The following is a 19,336-nucleotide window of genomic DNA, read 5'->3' as shown; positions in this document are numbered from 1 at the left end:
CAAGTCTATTGCCTGTTGCAGATGGAAAATGGAGCTCATAAGAACTGAGATGATCAAAGATGACACGTTGGTTACACTTTGCAAAACATCATCATCAATGGACTACAAACCAACTACGAGCAACACTGCCCGACTGCTATCCAAGAATACTGGAACTGCAGAGCAGAATTGTCGGTGGTAGAAGACATCATCTGTAAAGGAAGCAAAATAGTCATTCCGAAGAGTCTTCGTGGAGATCTGCTCAAGAAGATACATGCGGGACATCTTGCTATTGAAAAAATGCAAAAAGAGATCACGTGAGGTGATGTACTGGCCCCGGATCAATCAGGATGTGACGAATGAGGTTTCAAACTGCTCAATATGTTTGAAATATCAAGCCAGCAATCCGGAAGAGCCACTAAAGCCACTCCCGGTGCCAGACCTTATCAGAAGGTGGGTGCTGACCTCTTTGTTTCTGGAGGAAAGGATGACGTACTGGTCACAGACTATTTATTCACTGTTTCCAGAGGTTTGCAAATTGAACACTACAACTGCAGAGACTGTGATCACAGCCATGAAAGCCATATTCTCCAGAAATGGTGTGCCGAGTCTTTACAGATAATGGACCACGATTCTCAAACCTCAAGTTCAGACATACAACTTCGAGTCCTCATTATCCACAGTCTAAGGGTCTAGTGGAGAAATCTGTTCAAACAGTGAAAAGACTTATGAACAAGGCAAGAGACAGTGACACTGACTTCTACCAGAGTCTACTGGTATACCGCACGACACCACTGGAGTGTGGTGTGTCACCAGCTCAGCTCCTTATGGGAAGACGCCTGAGCTCAAACCTGCCCATTCAGGATGATCTACTCAAAACGAAAGGAGGGAAACAGGGTGAAGAGATTCAAGGAGATGCAAAAATCCAAACACAAGTTCCATTATGACAGAGGAACAAAGGATCTACCGGAACTGCAAGCTGGGGACCAAGTGAGGTTTAAAGATAAGACAAACACATGGTCACAAAAAGAAAATGTTCTGAGTGAGGTTCAACCAAGATCATACAACATTCAGGCAGAAGATCATCCTGAGACGAAATGGCAGAGATCTAATCAAGGGATATACAACCGAAGAGGAGTCTTTCAAGGATGACCAGTTTCAAAACACACCTCAGACTCCATCAGACTCCATTACCTGAGGCAACCACCCAGATTGAAAAACCAATGATCAGAAACTCTTAATGGAATATAAAGCCACCTGAGAGGCCGATTGAACATACAATGTTTTAATTGTTGATAATAAGGTTATAATGCTGTAATTTGAAGTACAGTTTGAAGTACAGTTATATTAGTGTGTAATATAACTCTCTGTCTCAGGGGACAGTACTGGCCCCTCTCCTCTTCACCATCTACTATTCAGACTTCTGCTACAACTCAGAGCTCGTCCAGAAGTATGCTGACGACACTGCCATTGTTGGATGCATCAGGGACAACAGCGAAGACGAGTATAGGAGTCTGATAAGTGACTTTGTGGACTGGAGTGAGAGAAACCACTTGCAGCTTAACACCTCAAAGACCAAGGAGCTGGTCTTGGACTTCAGGAGGTCCAGGACAAAGCCACGTCCAGTGTCCATCAGAGGCGATGAGGTGGAGATAGTTGACAACTATAAGTACCTCGGTGTGTGGATGGACAGTAAACTGGACTGGTCCTGCAACACAGACCTTGTATATAAGAAAGTTCAGAGTAGACTGTACTTTCTGAGGCTTCGATGTGTTGGGGTGGAAATGTGTCCAAGAGGAGTGTCAACAGGTTGGACAGGTTGATCAGGAGGGCTGGCTCTGTGGTTGGAATGAAGCTGGACTCACTGGTGACAGTTGCTGAGAGGAGATCACTGAACAAACTACTGTCCATCATGGATGATGACAGTCATCCTCTGAACACTGTCATCAGTGAGCAGAGAAGCAGAATGAGTGCACGAATGCTCCTACCCAGGTGCAAAACTAATAGACTCGAGGACTCATTCATTCCTCGGGCTATTAAATTGTACAATTCTGAGTGAGAGTATCTGGATGTTCTGTTATATGTTAGTCTTTGTATCCTTTGTCTTTGTTATTTTTCTTTGATCTATGTTCTATATCTTTATCTTTGGACATAGATTGTGTAATTGTGTTCTTTCTCTTTATTTCTCTTGTTCTTATTTTATTTTGATTCATTTTTTTATTTTTTTATTTTTTATAAAAAATTGCTGTATGTATTGGCTATTGGAAAAAAACAATTTCCCGAAGGAGACCTCCTGAGGGATCAATAAAGTTTTACCTTACCTTACCTTACCTTATTAAGTAAGTAATAATTATGCAGAGTAAAGTTTGTACAAGTTAACTTTTGATTACTTTAAATTAACATAGTTAAGATTAATAACTCAAAGAGATTAATCATGACTAGTGAAGTATTTTGTAAGGGGAATATTTGGATGTTCAAATAATAATAACAATGTTTCAGATATAAATAATGTAAGTAATTATAAGTTTTTTATTTGGATTTAATACTTATTTAGAAAAAAGGAAGATGTAACGATAACAGCAAATATCTGTTTGCCTGGTTTAAATAACTGATGTTTATGTTGTGTACTCCGGACACAAGAGGGCGTTGTGAGTCCGTGACCAGAGCAAGTCGAGTGGTACATGTTGGACTGCTTGTGTTTACATGCTGCTGAATACTCCTGATAAAGTACCTTCCTTCAAGCAAGAGTGTTTTTATTAAGAACCCACAGTAGAGAATAACACAATTGTAACATAATATTCTTAATACTCTCTATATTGACAGCAGCAGAGCAGCAAAGAGAGAGATTCAGAAAGTAAACTGAACATCCTCAGAAAATCATGAACATTGACCATTGAATTAACCAAAGGTTACAACATTGTTACAAAACAATGTTACAACCTTCAATGAATTGTGTTTTAACAGACATTCTTATCAACTAGCTGAACCAAGCCATAGTGACATTGTGACTTTTTAAACTGCCTCCTTCATTGTAGTGCCAGAAAAAGCTCATATTATATCAATGAATGATCACCAGCCTGTCGCTCTGACTCCCACCATCATGACAGTCTTCGAGAGGATGGTAAAGGAGCACATCATCTCAAGACTCCTTCACCTGAGCCTTGCACACCTGAAGGAGAAGAACACTGTTGTGCAGATGCTGTACCTGGACTTTAACACCATCATCCCACAGAGCCTCGTACACAAACTGGGATCTCTGGGCTTCTGCGTCCTCCTGTGTAACTGGCTTCCTCACGGACAGACACATCTTTTTAGTATTGTGTTATTTCTAGTGGGATTTTTTTTATTTTGATGTCACTTCTCTCTATTTTAAACTGTTTTAGGAAACCTTTTATTCAAATACATATATGCATAAATGCACATGTTTCTTTAAATCTTTGCACTTGATTGAACTTTTCTTGAGGAAAATGCAACGAAATTTCATTCTGTATGCACTTGTGGATACTTGAATGACAGTAAAGTACAGTATGTCTAAGTCCACGTCTAAGAGAGTTTAGGAAGAAGGATTTAGAGATTGACTGTCAAATGCTGCTGATAAGTCGAGTAGTATGACTCAATCTTTCACTCAAAAAATGCCTATTATATATATAAAGTATTTGAAGTTTAATATTATAGAACATGGTGTAAATGAGATCAGTTTAACAAGTCATCTACTCCAAAATGTTCTTCCTTCATTAATGTATTAAATATTCATTAGTTTATGAAGAATTTTCTTTTACTTTCAAACTCACCGATGAGGAGGATGTGGAACACACACGTAAGCACTCAAACACACTTCCTGTCACTCATATTAGAAGAACAAGTTTCCCCTGAACTTGTTAGATTTAGGACAGAAAGCTGAACACGGTCACAGCTCAGTAGAAACACCTGCTGTCTCTTTTCAGGATGACTGAGCTCCCGAAGTAGGAAGTGAAAGTTTTGAGGCTGATCTGCACCATTCAAATCAGAGAGATGACCCGAGGAGACCTGAACAACAGTTGTGAGATTAACAATCAAAGATCAATGAGGAGATGAAAATTGATAGTTCAGAAGTGAACTGTCACTTCCACCTTCGTAACATTTCAAAAATCAGACACTTCCTTCCTTTGGATGCTGCTGAGAAACTCATCCATGCTTTTGTTACCTCCAGGCTGGACTATTGTAACTCTCTTGTGTCAGGATGTTCTAAAAAGTCTCTCAGAACTCTGCAGCTCATTCAGAACTCTGCAGCTCGTGTCCTAGAAAAGACTAAAAACACATTTCCTCTGGGCAGAAACATTCTCTATGTTTAAAAACAATCTTAAAACCTTACTTTTCGATAAAGACTATAATAAAGACTGACTCGGGCTCTGCCTGAATCAGCCCTTTTTGTCTTTCTTAAGCTGCTATGGGCTTAGAATGCTGGAGGAGTCTTAGACACCGAGCTCTGTCTATCCTTCTTTTCTGCATTACATTCATCACCTGTGCAGTTTAAACGCAGATTTTTATTATATACAAATATAGTTGTAAAAATATTCCTCATGCAGAGGGCGCCATCTCATTACTACTGGAGTTTTCTACCAGACTAAGGAAGCGTGTGTATGTGTGTGTGTGTGTGTGTGTGTGTGTGCTTGTGTGCATGTATGTGCGTATGTGTGTGTGTGTGGGGGTGTATGTGTGTGTGTGTGTGTGTGAGTGTGCGTGTGCGAGTGTGCGTGTGTGCGTGTGTGTGCGTGTGTGTGTGTGGGGGTGTGTGTGTAGGTGTGTGTGTGTGTGTGTGTGTAGGTGTGTGTGTGCGCTTGTGTGTGTGTGTGTGTGTGTGTGTGTGTGAGTGTGCGTGTGTGAGTGTGCGTGTGTGTGTGTGCGTGTGTGTGTGTGCCTGTGTGTGTGTGTGTCTGCGCGAGTATGTGTGTGTGTGTGTGTGTGTGTGTGTGTGTGTGTGTGTGTGTGTGTGTGTGTGTGTGTGTGTGTGTGTGTGTGTGTGTGTGTGTGTGTGTGTGTGTGTGTGTGTGTGTGTGTGTGTGCGTGTGTGTGTGTGAGACACTACCACATGTCTCGGACTCACACACTTGAGTGACTCACTGTGTTTGCATGTGAGTCCTTCCTCTCTGCTCGCGGCTCTTAAGAGCTCCCAGTTGATCACTGAGTGTCCACAAGACGCCGGCACCACAACCATGATGTCACTGAGTCCACTGCTGCTCATCCTGGGCCTCCTTGTTCACGGTGAGACTCTTCTGGAGACTTTGACAAGCAGCTTCAGCAGCAGGACGTTCTGCTGTGATGGAGAGAGACTGAAGGAAGCAGCTCTCACCTTCATCCTTCTCTTCTCTGTCTTCAACAAATCATGCTTCTGTCTTCATGTTGATCATCTTTCTCCAAACTGGTGCCACAACTCTTCTTCTATGTTTTCCAGGTTCATCAGGAGACATCGTCCTGACTCAGACTCCTGGATCTCAGTCTGTAGTTCCAGGAACGACTGTCTCCATCACTTGTACAACAAGCTCAGGTGTTAGCAACTACCTCCACTGGTATCTTCAGAAACCTGCTGAAGCTCCTAAACTCCTCATTTATTACTCTTCAAATCGTCAGTCTGGAGTTCCAGATCGTTTCAGTGGAGAAGGATCAGGAACACAGTTCACTCTGACCATCAACAGAGTCCAGCCTGAAGATGCAGGAGTTTATTATTGTCAGCAGAGTAATAGTTGGCCGTTCACACAGTGAAACAAGGTCGTACAAAAACCTCCGTCAGCTGGAGAGGAACTGATCTGACTCCACTGCTGCTCACAAGTTACTGTAATAACATTATTTATACTTATTATTTATCTTGTTCTTGTTCTTGTTGTTCACTGAGATGAAGAATTGATTTCACTTTTACACTTTTTCTAAAAAACACTTTTCCTCATTTATTCATGTATTTTCATCTTCACTAAGTCTCAACTACCTCTCAATGTTTTTGTTTGTCACTGACTTTTAAACTGAGTCACAAACATGATTTAGTGGAGACACTTGACACGTCACGTTAGTCATTCATGTCATTAAAGACTTGCAATAGTTTGATAACACAATGACTCACAACTCGTGTTGGATATTATAATTAAACATGATGAATATTACATATATGTAGACACAAACATACAATAAATACATAAACACAGGTGGATAAATAGATATAAAAATAACACTGTAGGAGAAGACAAAGTAAATGTTAAATGTCAAATAAATGTAATGAAAATAATTTCACTATATTTCAATTGTTTGTTTAATTCCATATGTTTCTACTCATAATGAATTAAGTAATTTGCTAAACAATGTTTGTGTTTGTATGGATTGTACTATAGGAGGAAACTGGAGTACCTTGAGAAAATTCCTGATAAACCAAGACTGGAGATGATGTGAGGAATGACCTTGGACCTCCTCAGATGTGATGGTTGGACTACATGAGAAGAGAAAACAGAGAGAACAAGAGGAGTTCCTGCTGGACTGTCAGTCTGATTCTAGTCACTTTGTGTGTCAGAGGTTTTTGTACGACGACTGGCTGACTTTGTGTCACTGTGGCTCACGTTCGGAGGAGGAACCAGACTGCATGTTGGAAGTAAGTGTTCTCTCTCAAACTTGCTTTTACAGAAACACAATCTAGATGAGAAACATTTGTGTTAAAAAATAAACTAAATATTTTGTATTAAAAAGGAAAATTTAAAAATGAAATGAAGACAAAGAAAATATTGTTAGTTTATTTGTTTCAATCTCAGCGAAAATTCAATATTGAATTGAATAAAACTTTTCAAATGATGAAATAAATAATAATTATTATTATTTTCACCGATTATTTTTCTTTTTTTTTTATTAGTTTATCAAAAGTTTAACGTTTAAAAAAAAATTTTTTAGTCAATTTTCTACATTTATAAAACCAACTTAAGATAATTTTACACCTTTCACTTGTTGATTTTTAATTTGTTCATTTTAAATGGTGTGATCATGACAGAGAGAGGAGGAGAGTTAGAGAGAGTTATGGTTCATTCATTCCTTCTACTTCTCTCCTTTCCTCCCTCTCTCCCTAAAGCTCACAGTGTCAAATGTTTTCTTATTTTACCACCAATTTATTTCTCCTCCATCCTCCCTCACTTCTCTATCCTTCCTTCTGTCCCAGTGAGCAACTCTTCACTTTCCTCTCTTCCATCTCAACCTCCTCCGTTTATATCCTCCTCTCTTCATCGTTCCTTTCTTCCTCCCTTCTCTTCTAACATAGCAGCACTTTTGTTTTTTCCTCCCTCTTCTCTCCCTCCCTGTCGTTCTCCCTCACGCCATCCTTCCTCCTCCACCTTCCCTCCATCCTTGTGTGTGATGAGAAACCTCCTGATCTAAGGTGACCTCTGTCTCCTAGGTGACCTTCGGCCCACCCTGACCGTGCTGCCCCCCTCTAGTCAGGAGCAAGGGAAGGCCACGCTGGTGTGTGTGGCCAACAAGGGCTTCCCGTCAGACTGGACTCTGTCCTGGAAGGTGGACGGCAAAAGCAGGCAGCGGAGCCAGAGCCCCGGGCTGCTGGGGAAGGACGGCCACTACAGCTGGACCAGCACCCTGACCCTGCCTGCTGACCAGTGGAGGACGGTGGGTTCTGTGACCTGTGAGGCCACCCAGGGCTCCCAGTCTCCAGTCTCAGAGACACTGAGGAGAGAGCAGTGTTCCCAGTCCTGAGCAGACCGGCCTGGACTCCAGCAGCTCTCTGCTTCTGTCCCTCGGTCACTCTCTGACCACACGTTCACTCTTTTGTTGCTTGGTTTGGATCATGACAATAAAGACGTCTTCATCACATCTGTTGTCTTCTACTTTATTTTCACTCACTTCTGAATATGTCAAGAATGATCAAGAGACGCAGGAGCCAAAGACAAAAGGCACAAAACATGGTTAAAGATTAAAATATGACATTTAATTCACAACAGTTCTAAAACACTTACTTTAAGCAATACTAAAAATGTCCAAAAGATGGCGCAAAAACTTCTATCTCAAAATCTGAGTTCAAATCTTGAATAAACCAAATAATCCGACAAATAAAGGAAGTTAAAAAAATGCTGATGCACGATTTAATATGAAGTTAAAAGAGAGTCAATGTATAATTTTTTTTAAATCACCAAAAACTCTGAAAAAGATGAAAACCTGAATATAAAATATCCAATAAGGGGATTGAGAAAGTTTAAGAGTTTACTGGGCAGAGCTGAAAGCGAGCTTACGCCGGTCAATGGAAAGTCCAGCATATACGAAGGTCCTGCTGCACACAAACCACCCTGGAAAGCTGCCGACATACGAGGAAAGAAAAACTAAAGTCATTACAAAATAAAACAAAAAGGACAGGGATCGTAGCATAATATTCTTTACGATCTAAGATGACGTCAAGAGATCAAGAAAATAAGTAAAAAAAATAAACATGATCACTCTTTATTCAAATTGTAACAACACATGAACTGAAACCAAATAAGGAAATCTTACATCTTGATTTTCTATATGTATTCTAAAAAATATTTATGAGCACCAGAGTGATGATCAATATCATGTGAATATTGATCATCAGGAGGTGAAATGAGAAATATTCAGACAAAATGAGCGACTTGTGATAACTGGGGTCAGTAAATGGGTCATAAGAGGATTAAAAGAGTTACACACGAACAAAAACACGTCAGAAAAGAGTCAAACAGCAGTTGATGTGAAGAATATGAGTAAATGCAAGTAAGTAAGTAATTTTTATTTGTATAGCACTTTTCCAGACCAGGGTCACAAAGCGCTTAAACAATCAAAACAATTCTCAAAAAAGTATATACTTTAAAGGTCAAGATAAAGCTGATAACACAACAGTTCCAAGAGTTCTAGAAAATCAAGGAAAAGCCTGAACAAATAAAAACGTCTTAAGATGTTTCTTAAAGGAGTCAGTAGATCCATCAAGAGAGAGGAAGATGGTTCCAAAGCTTAGGAGCAACAGCCTGAAAAGATTTCTCTCCTCTGGTCCTGAACCGTGTGTGTGGAACCATAAGTAGATTCTGATCCACAGACCTCAGAGCCCGAGCTGGGGTGTAAGGCTGGATCAGATCAGTGATGTAAGGAGGAGCCTGACCATGAATAGCTCTGAAAGTAAGAACCAGAATTTTAAAGTTGATCCTGACAGAAACTGGAAGCCAGTGAAGAGTTTTAAGGATAAATGTGAGTTCTTCTACTTCTCGCTGCAGAGTTCTGAATCAACTGCAGGCGACACAGATCCTTCTTGTTAAGACATGAAAACAAACTGTTACAATAGTCCAGACGAGAAGAAACAAACGCATGGATTACAAGCTCCAGATCATGTTCCGACAACATTTTCCTAAGTTTAGAGTTTTATCTCAGTTGAAGGAAACAGTTTCTGGTCAGTTTTCTGCAGTGTTGAACAAGAGACATGTCTTGATCAAATACAACACCCAGGTTTCTCAGGCTCAGTTTGACAGACTGACCTAAGGCACCCAAGTACTGCATATGTCAACATGGTTACAAGTCTATTGCCTGTTGCAGATGGAAAATAGATCTGATAAGAACTGAGATGATCAAAGATGACACGTTGGTAACACTGTGCAAAACTGTCACAAAATGGACTACAAACCAACTACGAGCAACACTGCCCGACTACTATCCAAGAATACTGGAACTGCAGAGCAGAATTGTCGGTGGTAGAAGACATCATCTATAAAGGAAGCAAAATAATCATTCCAAAGAGTCTTCGTTTAGATCTGCTAAAGAAGATACATGCGGGACATCTTGCTATTGAAAAAATGCAAAAAGAGATCACGTGAGGTGATGTACTGGCCCCGGATCAATCAGGATGTGAAAAAGGATGTTTCAAACTGCTCAATATGTTTGAAATATCAAGCCAGCAATCCGGCAGAGCCACTAAAGCCACTCCCGGTGCCAGACCTTATCAGAAGGTGGGTGCTGACCTCTTTGTTTCTGGAGGAAAGGATGACCTTCTGGTCACAGACTATTTATTCACTGTTTCCAGAGGTTTGCAAATTGAACACTACAACTGCAGAGACTGTGATCACAGCCATGAAAGCCATATTCTCCAGACATCATGTTGTAGTGAAATCCTTCATGTTGTTTTTGCTGTTAACTAAAAGACCAAAGTTCTGGTTTACGACGTCTTTGGAATGCCGACCTTCCTCCCCCTCGTGCTCCTCCTGCTGCTAACCTTCTCATCCTCCTCACCTCAACCTCCTCGTCATCATCACTCCTTCCTCTCTCCTCTCGACGACGTAAGCAACTGTAACATTGTCACTCTTGCATTGATTGATGTGTTGGGATTTTTCTAATTGATCAGAGGCAGCAAGATTAGCTTAAGATAAGTTGTAAAGCTTTCCCAGAAGTTGACAATTATCAAAGCCTTCAAGTCCGTTACTTTCTGGGTAATTAATATTGTTCCTTCCATGATATCAAAGCATCATCATTCCATTCCATTGTTCTTAACTGTTCTCCCTTTTCTCTTTATTTCTTTCAATAAATCCTATAGAAGTACGTCAGTTGCCTTTACAATTTTTCATATTTTTGAGCCTCTTACTCAGTAAAGAACAGATAATCACGACAACAAGTAGTAACTTCAGTAAATGAGATTGATTAAAACTAGTGTTTCATAGTTAATTAATTAGGCCAATTAATTAATTATTATCCACGTAAATGTAATAGTTTCCCTTGTACTATAAAACAAAGGCTGGTGCTCCAACTTCAGGTAAAGTTTACCTAGAGGCAATTTTAAAGTTAAATCGACCAGAACTTAGATGTTCTGAAAATAAACCTTTTTATAAGGCATATATAATTACTTCAGTGTGCCGAGTGAAGTCTTTACAGATAATGGACCACGGTTCTCAAACCTCAAGTTCAGACGTACAACTTCGAGTCCTCATTATCCACAGTCTAAGGGTCTAGTGGAGAAATCTGTTCAAACAGTGAAAGACTGATGAACAAGGCAAGAGACAGTGACACTGACTTCTACCAGAGTCTACTGGTATACCGCACGACACCACTGGAGTGTGGTGTGTCACCAGCTCAGCTCCTTATGGGAAGACGCCTGAGCTCAAACCTGCCCATTCAGGATGATCTACTCAAAATGAAAGGAGGGAAACAGGGTGAAGAGATTCAAGGAGATGCAAAAATCCAAACACAAGTTCCATTATGACAGAGGAACAAAGGATCTACCGGAACTGCAAGCTGGGGACCAAGTGAGGTTTAAAGATAAGACAAACACATGGTCACAAAAAGAAAATGTTCTGAGTGAGGTTCAACCAAGATCATACAACATTCAGGCAGAAGATCATCCTGAGACGAAGTGGCAGAGATCTAATCAAGGGATATACAACCGAAGAGGAGTCTTTCAAGGATGACCAGTTTCAAAACACACCTCAGACTCCATCAGACTCCATTACCTGAGGCAACCACCCAGATTGAAAAACCAATGATCAGAAACTCTTTATGGAATATAAAGCCACCTGAGAGGCCGATTGAACATCAAATGTTTTAATTGTTGATAATAAGGTTATAATGCTGTAATTTGAAGTACAGTTTGAAGTACAGTTATATTAGTGTGTAATATAACTCTCTGTCTCAGGGGACAGTACTGGCCCCTCTCCTCTTCACCATCTACATTTCAGACTTCTGCTACAACTCAGAGCTCGTCCAGAAGTATGCTGACGACACTGCCATTGTTGGATGCATCAGGGACAACAGCGAAGACGAGTATAGGAGTCTGATACGTGACTTTGTGGACTGGAGTGAGAGGAACCACTTGCAGCTGAACACCTCAAAGACCAAGGAGCTGGTCTTGGACTTCAGGAGGTCCAGGACAAAGCCACGTCCAGTGTCCATCAGAGGCAATGAGGTGGAGATAGTTGACAACTATAAGTACCTCGGCGTGTGGCTGGACAGTAAACTGGACTGGTCCTGCAACACAGACCTTGTATATAAGAAAGTTCAGAGTAGACTGTACTTTCTGAGGCTTCGATCATTTAACATCTGCAAGAAGCTCCTCTGCATGTTCTACCAGATCGTGGTGGCCAGTGTCCTGTTCTATGCTGTGGTGTGTTGGGGTGGAAATGTGTCCAAGAGGAGTGTCAACAGGTTGGACAGGTTGATCAGGAGGGCTGGCTCTGTGGTTGGAATGAAGCTGGACTCACTGGTGACAGTTGCTGAGAGGAGATCACTGAACAAACTACTGTCCATCATGGATGATGACATCATCCTCTGAACACTGTCATCAGTGAGCAGAGAAGCAGAATGAGTGCACGAATGCTCCTACCCAGGTGCAAAACTAATAGACTCAAGGACTCATTCATTCCTCGGGCTATTAAATTGTACAATTCTGAGTTCAGGGGCAGGAGTGGAGTGAGAGTATCTGGATGTTCTGTTATATGTTAGTCTTTGTATCCTTTTTTTTGTTGTTTTTCTTTGATCTATGTTCTATATCTTTATCTTTAGACTTAGATTGTGTAATTGTGTTCTTTCTCTTTATTTCTCTTGTTCTTATTTTATTTTGATTCATTTTTTTATTTTTTATAAAAAATTTCTGTATGTATTGGCTACTGGAAAAAAACAATTTCAATAAAGTTTTACCTTACCTTACCTTACCTTAATAAGTAAGTAATAATTATGCAGAGTAAAGTTTGTACAAGTTAACTTTTGATTACTTTAAATTAACATAGTTAAGATTAATAACTCAAAGAGATTAATCATGACTAGTGAAGTATTTTGTAAGGGGAATATTTGGATGTTCAAATAATAATAACAATGTTTCAGATATAAATAATGTAAGTAATTATAAGTTTTTTATTTGGATTTAATACTTATTTAGAAAAAAGGAAGATGTAACGATAACAGCAAATATCTGTTTGCCTGGTTTAAATAACTGATGTTTATGTTGTGTACTCCGGACACAAGAGGGCGGTGTGAGTCCGTGACCAGAGCAAGTCGAGTGGTACATGTTGGACTGCTTGTGTTTACATGCTGCTGAATACTCCTGATAAAGTACCTTCCTTCAAGCAAGAGTGTTTTTATTAAGAACCCACAGGAGAGAATAACACAATTGTAACATAATATTCTTAATACTCTCTATATTGACATCAGCAGAGCAGCAAAGAGAGAGATTCAGAAAGTAAACAGAACATCCTCAGAAAATCATGAACATTGACCATGGAATTAACCAAAGGTTACAACATTGTTACAAATCAATGTTACAACCTTCAATGAATTGTGTTTTAACAGACATTCTTATCAACTAGCTGAACCAAGCCATAGTGACATTGTGACTTTTTAAACTGCCTCCTTCATTGTAGTGCCAGAAAAAGCTCATATTATATCAATGAATGATCACCAGCCTGTCGCTCTGACTCCCACCATCATGACAGTCTTCGAGAGGATGGTAAAGGAGCACATCATCTCAAGACTCCTTCACCTGAGCCTTGCACACCTGAAGGAGAAGAACACTGTTGTGCAGATGCTGTACCTGGACTTTAACACCATCATCCCACAGAGCCTCGTACACAAACTGGGATCTCTGGGCTTCGGCGTCCTCCTGTGTAACTGGCTTCCTCACGGACAGACACATCTTTTAGTATTGTGTTATTTCTAGTGGGAATTTTTTTATTTTGATGTCAATTCTCTCTATTTTAATCTGTTTTAGGAAACATTTTATTCAAATACATATATGCATGAATGCACATGAATTTCATTCTGTGTCTTTCTTTCTTCAACCTTCAACTGTTTTTACTCCTTTATATATGTTATTATAAAAAACAACAAATTGTTTATCAAATAAAAAGATCTTATAATACGACAAAAAGACTCAAACATTTCTCTGATTTTCGACATCATGAAAAAAGATTTCATTGATATTTGGAGCGTGAGCGACTACGCATTGTATTGATGTAAACATTACACATAAATTAATACTTTTGAAAAAAGTTCTTTATTTAGTGAATTTTACAAGTATTTGAAGTTTAATATTATAGAACATGGTGTGAATGAGATCAGTTCAACAAGTCATCTACTCCAAAATGTTCTTCCTTCATTAATGTATTAAATATTAATTATTTTATGAAGAATTGTCTTTACTTTCAAACTCACCGATGAGGAGGATGTGGAACACACACGTAAGCACTCAAACACACTTCCTGTCACTCATATTAGAAGAACTTTCCCCTGAACTTGATAGATTTAGGACAGAAAGCTGAACACGGTCACAGCTCAGTAGAAACACCTGCTGTCTCTTTTCAGGATGACTGAGCTCCCGAAGTAGGAAGTGAAAGTTTTGAGGCTGATCTGCACCATTCAAATCAGAGAGATGACCCGAGGAGACCTGAACAACAGTCGTGAGATTAACAATCAGAGATCAATGAGGAGATGAAAATTGATAGTTCAGAAGTGAACTGTCACTTCCACCTTCGTAACATTTCAAAAATCAGACACTTCCTTCCTTTGGATGCTGCTGAGAAACTCATCCATGCTTTTGTTACCTCCAGGCTGGACTATTGTAACTCTCTTGTGTCAGGATGTTCTAAAAAGTCTCTCAGAACTCTGCAGCTCATTCAGAACTCTGCAGCTCGTGTCCTAGAAAAGACTAAAAAACACATTTCCTCTGGGCAGAAACCTTCTCTATGTTTAAAAACAATCTTAAAACCTTACTTTTCGATAAAGACTATAATAAAGACTGACTCGGGCTCTGCCTGAATCAGCCCTTTTTGTCTTTCTTAAGCTGCTATGGGCTTAGAATGCTGGAGGAGTCTTAGACACCGAGCTCTGTCTATCCTTCTTTTCTGCATTACATTCATCACCTGTGCAGTTTAAACCCAGACTTTTTATTTCTCTCCAGGAGCTCCAGGGCTCCACCTCCAGAGCTGCTGCTGATCCAGGATCTCCACCACGTCATCGGATCCAGAGTTCTTCTATACTCTCCTCTTTTCTCTCACTGTATCCTCCCTCACTCTTCTCTTCGTCCATCTGTCTCCCCCTCCCATCCTTCCTCCCAGCCGGTCACAGCAGAAGGTCGTCAACAATGAGTCTGGTTCTGCTCGAGGTTTCTGCCTTCTAAAAGGAAGGTTTTCCTCACCAAAGCCACACTGTGCTTTACTCATTATTGAGTTGATCTGTTCTTCCTATAGTCTTACTTAAAGTGTAAAGTGTCTCGAGATAACTTTGTTATGATAAGACACTTTAAATAAAATAAAATTGAATTGAAATGAGTTGATGACATTGTAGGTGTATTTGCCAATTGTGTTCCGTCCCTGAGGAAGCCAGTTACACAGGAGGACGCCGAAGCCCAGAGATCCCAGTAAATCGACCTCCTCCATCTAACCCTGTTCTCTGTATCTCCCTCTCTCACACCAACCAACTTCATGTCCTCTTTCACTACATCCATAAACCTTCACTTTGGTCTTCCTCTAGACCTCCTGCCTGGCACTTCCAAGCCCAGCATCCATCTGGTTCTCTCTGACCTTATCTCCAAAACATCCGACATGTTCCTCGGATCGACTCATTCCTGATCCTATCTTCGTCACTCCCAAAGAGAACCTCAACATCTTCATCTCTGCTCCCTCCAGCTCTGCTTCCTGCCTTTTCCTCAGTGCCACTGTCTCTAGACCATACAGCATCACTGGTCTCACCACTGTCTTGTAGATCTTTCCTTGAATGAAATGAAATATATAAAACAGTTTAAATGCAAAATAAAAATTGTTTTTATTTTGAAACAATCTTTCGTTAAACAAAGAGAATAGACTTTCTGCTACTGCAAATAAATCTTAATACAAATGTCATCAGGTTTAAAGCAACATTTACTGAAATTATTTTCAGATTTTATACATGTTGCAGTAAATTAATACTTATTGATTAATGTAAATGATTGTTTTCACAATTGAAACTATGTTATTAGACAGTGGTTTGATTTTAAGACAAAGATAGTTGTAAAAATATTCCTCATGCAGAGGGCGCCATCTCATTACTACTGGAGTTTTCTAACAGACTAAGGAAGTGTGTGTGTGTGTGTGTGTGCGTGTGTGTGTGTGCGCGTGTGTGCGTGTGTGTGTGCGTGCGTGTGTGTGTGCGTGTGTGTGTGTGCGTGTGTGTGTGTGTGTGTGTGTGTGTGTGTGTGTGTGTGTGTGTGTGCGTGTGTGTGTGTGTGTGTGTGTGTGTGTGTGTGTGTGTGTGTGTGTGTGTGTGTGTGTGTGTGTGTGTGACACTACCACATGTCTCGGACTCACACACTTGAGTGACTCACTGTGTTTGCATGTGAGTCCTTCCTCTCTGCTCGCGGCTCTTAAGAGCTCCCAGTTGATCACTGAGTGTCCACAAGACGCCGGCACCACAACCATGATGTCACTGAGTCCACTGCTGCTCACCCTGGGCCTCCTTGTTCACGGTGAGACTCTTCTGGAGACTTTGACAAGCAGCTTCAGCAGCAGGACGTTCTGCTGTGATGGAGAGAGACTGAAGGAAGCAGCTCTCACCTTCATCCTTCACTTCTCTGTCTTCAACAAATCATGCTTCTGTCTTCATGTTGATCATCTTTCTCCAAACTGGAGCCACAACTCTTCTTCTATGTTTTCCAGGTTCATCAGGAGACATCGTCCTGACTCAGACTCCTGGATCTCAGTCTGTAGTTCCAGGAACGACTGTCTCCATCACTTGTACAACAAGCTCAAGTGTTAGCACCAACCTCCACTGGTATCTTCAGAAACCTGCTGAAGCTCCTAAACCCCTCATTTATTACTCTTCAAATCGTCAGTCTGGAGTTCCAGATCGTTTCAGTGGACGAGGATCAGGGACACAGTTCACTCTGACCATCAACAGAGTCCAGCCTGAAGATGCAGGAGTTTATTATTGTCAGCAGAGTAATAGTTACCCGTTCACACAGTGAAACAAGGTCGTACAAAAACCTCAGCTGGAGAGGAACTGATCTGACTCCACTGCTGCTCACAAGTTACTGTAATAACATATTATTTATACTTATTATTTATCTTGTTCTTGTTCTTGTTGTTCACTGAGATGAAGAATTTATTTCACTTTTACACTTTTTCTAAAAAAGACTTTTCCTCATTTATTCATGTATTTTCATCTTCACTAAGTCTCAACTACCTCTCAATGTTTTTGTTTGTCACTGACTTTTAAACTGAGTCACAAACATGATTTAGTGGAGACACTTGACACGTCACGTTAGTCATTCATGTCATTAAAGACTTGCAATAGTTTGATAACACAATGACTCACAACTCGTGTTGGATATTATAATTAAACATGATGAATATTACATATATGTAGACACAAACATACAATAAATACATAAACACAGGTGGATAAATACATATAAAAATAACACTGTAGGAGAAGACAAAGTAAATGTTAAATGTCAAATAAATGTAATGAAAATAATTTCACTATATTTCAATTGTTTGTTTAATTCCATATGTTTCTACTCATAATGAATTCAATAATTTACTTAAACATGTTTGTGTTTGTATGGATTGTACTATAGGAGGAAACTGGAGTACCTTGAGAAAATTCCTGATAAACCAAGACTGGAGATGATGTGAGGAATGACCTTGGACCTCCTCAGATGTGATGGTTGGACTACATGAGAAGAGAAAACAGAGAGAACAAGAGGAGTTCCTGCTGGACTGTCAGTCTGATTCTAGTCACTTTGTGTGTCAGAGGTTTTTGTACGACGACTGGCTGACTTTGTGTCACTGTGGCTCACGTTCGGAGGAGGAACCAGACTGCAGTTTGGAAGTAAGTGTTCTCTCTCAAACTTGCTTTTACAGAAACACAATCTAGATGAGAAACATTTGTTTTAAAAAATATATATATTTATTTTTTTTAAAAAGTAAAATTCGAAAAGATGAAATGAAGACAAAGAAAATATTGTTAGTTTATTTGTTTCAATCTCAGTGAAAATTCAAGTGTGAATAAAAAGTTTCAAATGATGAAATAAATAATTATTATTATTTTCACTGATTATTTTTAATTTTTTTTATTAGTTTATCAAAAGTTAAACGTTTAAAAAAAAGTTTTTTAGTACATTTTCTACATTTATAAAACCAACTTAAGATAATTTTAAACCTTTCATGTGTTGATTTTTAATTTCTTCATTTTAAATGGTGTGATCATGACAGAGAGAGGAGGAGAGTTAGAGAGAGTTATGGTTCATTCATTCCTTCTACTTCTCTCCTTTCCTCCCTCTCTCCCTAAAGCTCACAGTGTCAAATGTTTTCTTATTTTACCACCAATTTATTTCTCCTCCATCCTCCCTCACTTCTCTATCCTTCCTTCTGTCCCAGTCAGCAACTCTTCACTTTCCTCTCTTCCATCTCAACCTCCTCCGTTTATATCCTCCTCTCTTCATCGTTCCTTTCTTCCTCCCTTCTCTTCTAACATAGCAGCACTTTTGTTTTTTTCTCCCTCTTCTCTCCCTCCCTGTCGTTCTCCCTCACGCCATCCTTCCTCCTCCACCTTCCCTCCATCCTTGTGTGTGATGAGAAACCTCCTGATCTAAGGTGACCTCTGTCTCCTAGGTGACCTTCGGCCCACCCTGACCGTGCTGCCCCCCTCTAGTCAGGAGCAAGGGAAGGCCACGCTGGTGTGTGTGGCCAACAAGGGCTTCCCGTCAGACTGGACTCTGTCCTGGAAGGTGGACGGCAAAAGCAGGCAGCGGAGCCAGAGCCCCGGGCTGCTGGGGAAGGACGGCCACTACAGCTGGACCAGCACCCTGACCCTGCCTGCTGACCAGTGGAGGACGGTGGGCTCTGTGACCTGTGAGGCCACCCAGGGCTCCCAGTCTCCAGTCTCAGAGACACTGAGGAGAGAGCAGTGTTCCCAGTCCTGAGCAGACCGGCCTGGACTCCAGCAGCTCTCTGCTTCTGTCCCTCGGTCACTCTCTGACCACACGTTCACTCTTTTGTTGCTTGGTTTGGATCATGACAATAAAGACGTCTTCATCACATCTGTTGTCTTCTACTTTATTTTCACTCACTTCTGAATATGTCAAGAATGATCAAGAGAAGCAGGAGCCAAAGACAAAAGGCACAAAACATGGTTAAAGATTAAAATATGACATTTAATTCACAACAGTTCTAAAACACTTACTTTAAGCAATACTAAAATGTCCAAAAGATGGCGCAAAAACTTCTATCTCAAAATCTGAGTTCAAATATCGAATAAACCAAATAATCCGACAAATAAAGGAAGTTCAAAAATGGTGATGCACGATCTAATATCGGACTCGACGAGGCAAGTGATAAGACAAGTGTGTGTGTTTCTACACGTGGTCGGTGAGGATGCCTTGGAAGTATATAAT

General features: G+C 40.3%; 2 gene segments (V, D, J or C); both read left to right on the top strand.

Moving 5' to 3' along the window:
- Positions 1–5,053: 5,053 nt before the first annotated feature.
- Positions 5,054–7,806, top strand: LOC148068138 (Ig kappa chain V region Mem5-like). The segment is given in 4 exon segments: positions 5,054–5,220; positions 5,411–5,706; positions 6,553–6,589; positions 7,379–7,806. Coding segments are annotated over 4 exon segments (693 nt in total).
- Positions 7,807–16,262: 8,456 nt separating this feature from the next.
- Positions 16,263–18,982, top strand: LOC148068137 (Ig kappa chain V region Mem5-like). The segment is given in 4 exon segments: positions 16,263–16,405; positions 16,596–16,891; positions 17,736–17,772; positions 18,555–18,982. Coding segments are annotated over 4 exon segments (693 nt in total).
- The last annotated feature ends 354 nt before the right edge of the window (positions 18,983–19,336 follow it).

Source organism: Callionymus lyra, chromosome 12 (genome assembly GCF_982586985.1).
Source record: "Callionymus lyra chromosome 12, fCalLyr1.hap1.1, whole genome shotgun sequence".
Lineage (NCBI taxonomy): Eukaryota > Metazoa > Chordata > Actinopteri > Syngnathiformes > Callionymidae > Callionymus > Callionymus lyra.
This window is presented reverse-complemented; position numbering and strand designations above follow the sequence as displayed.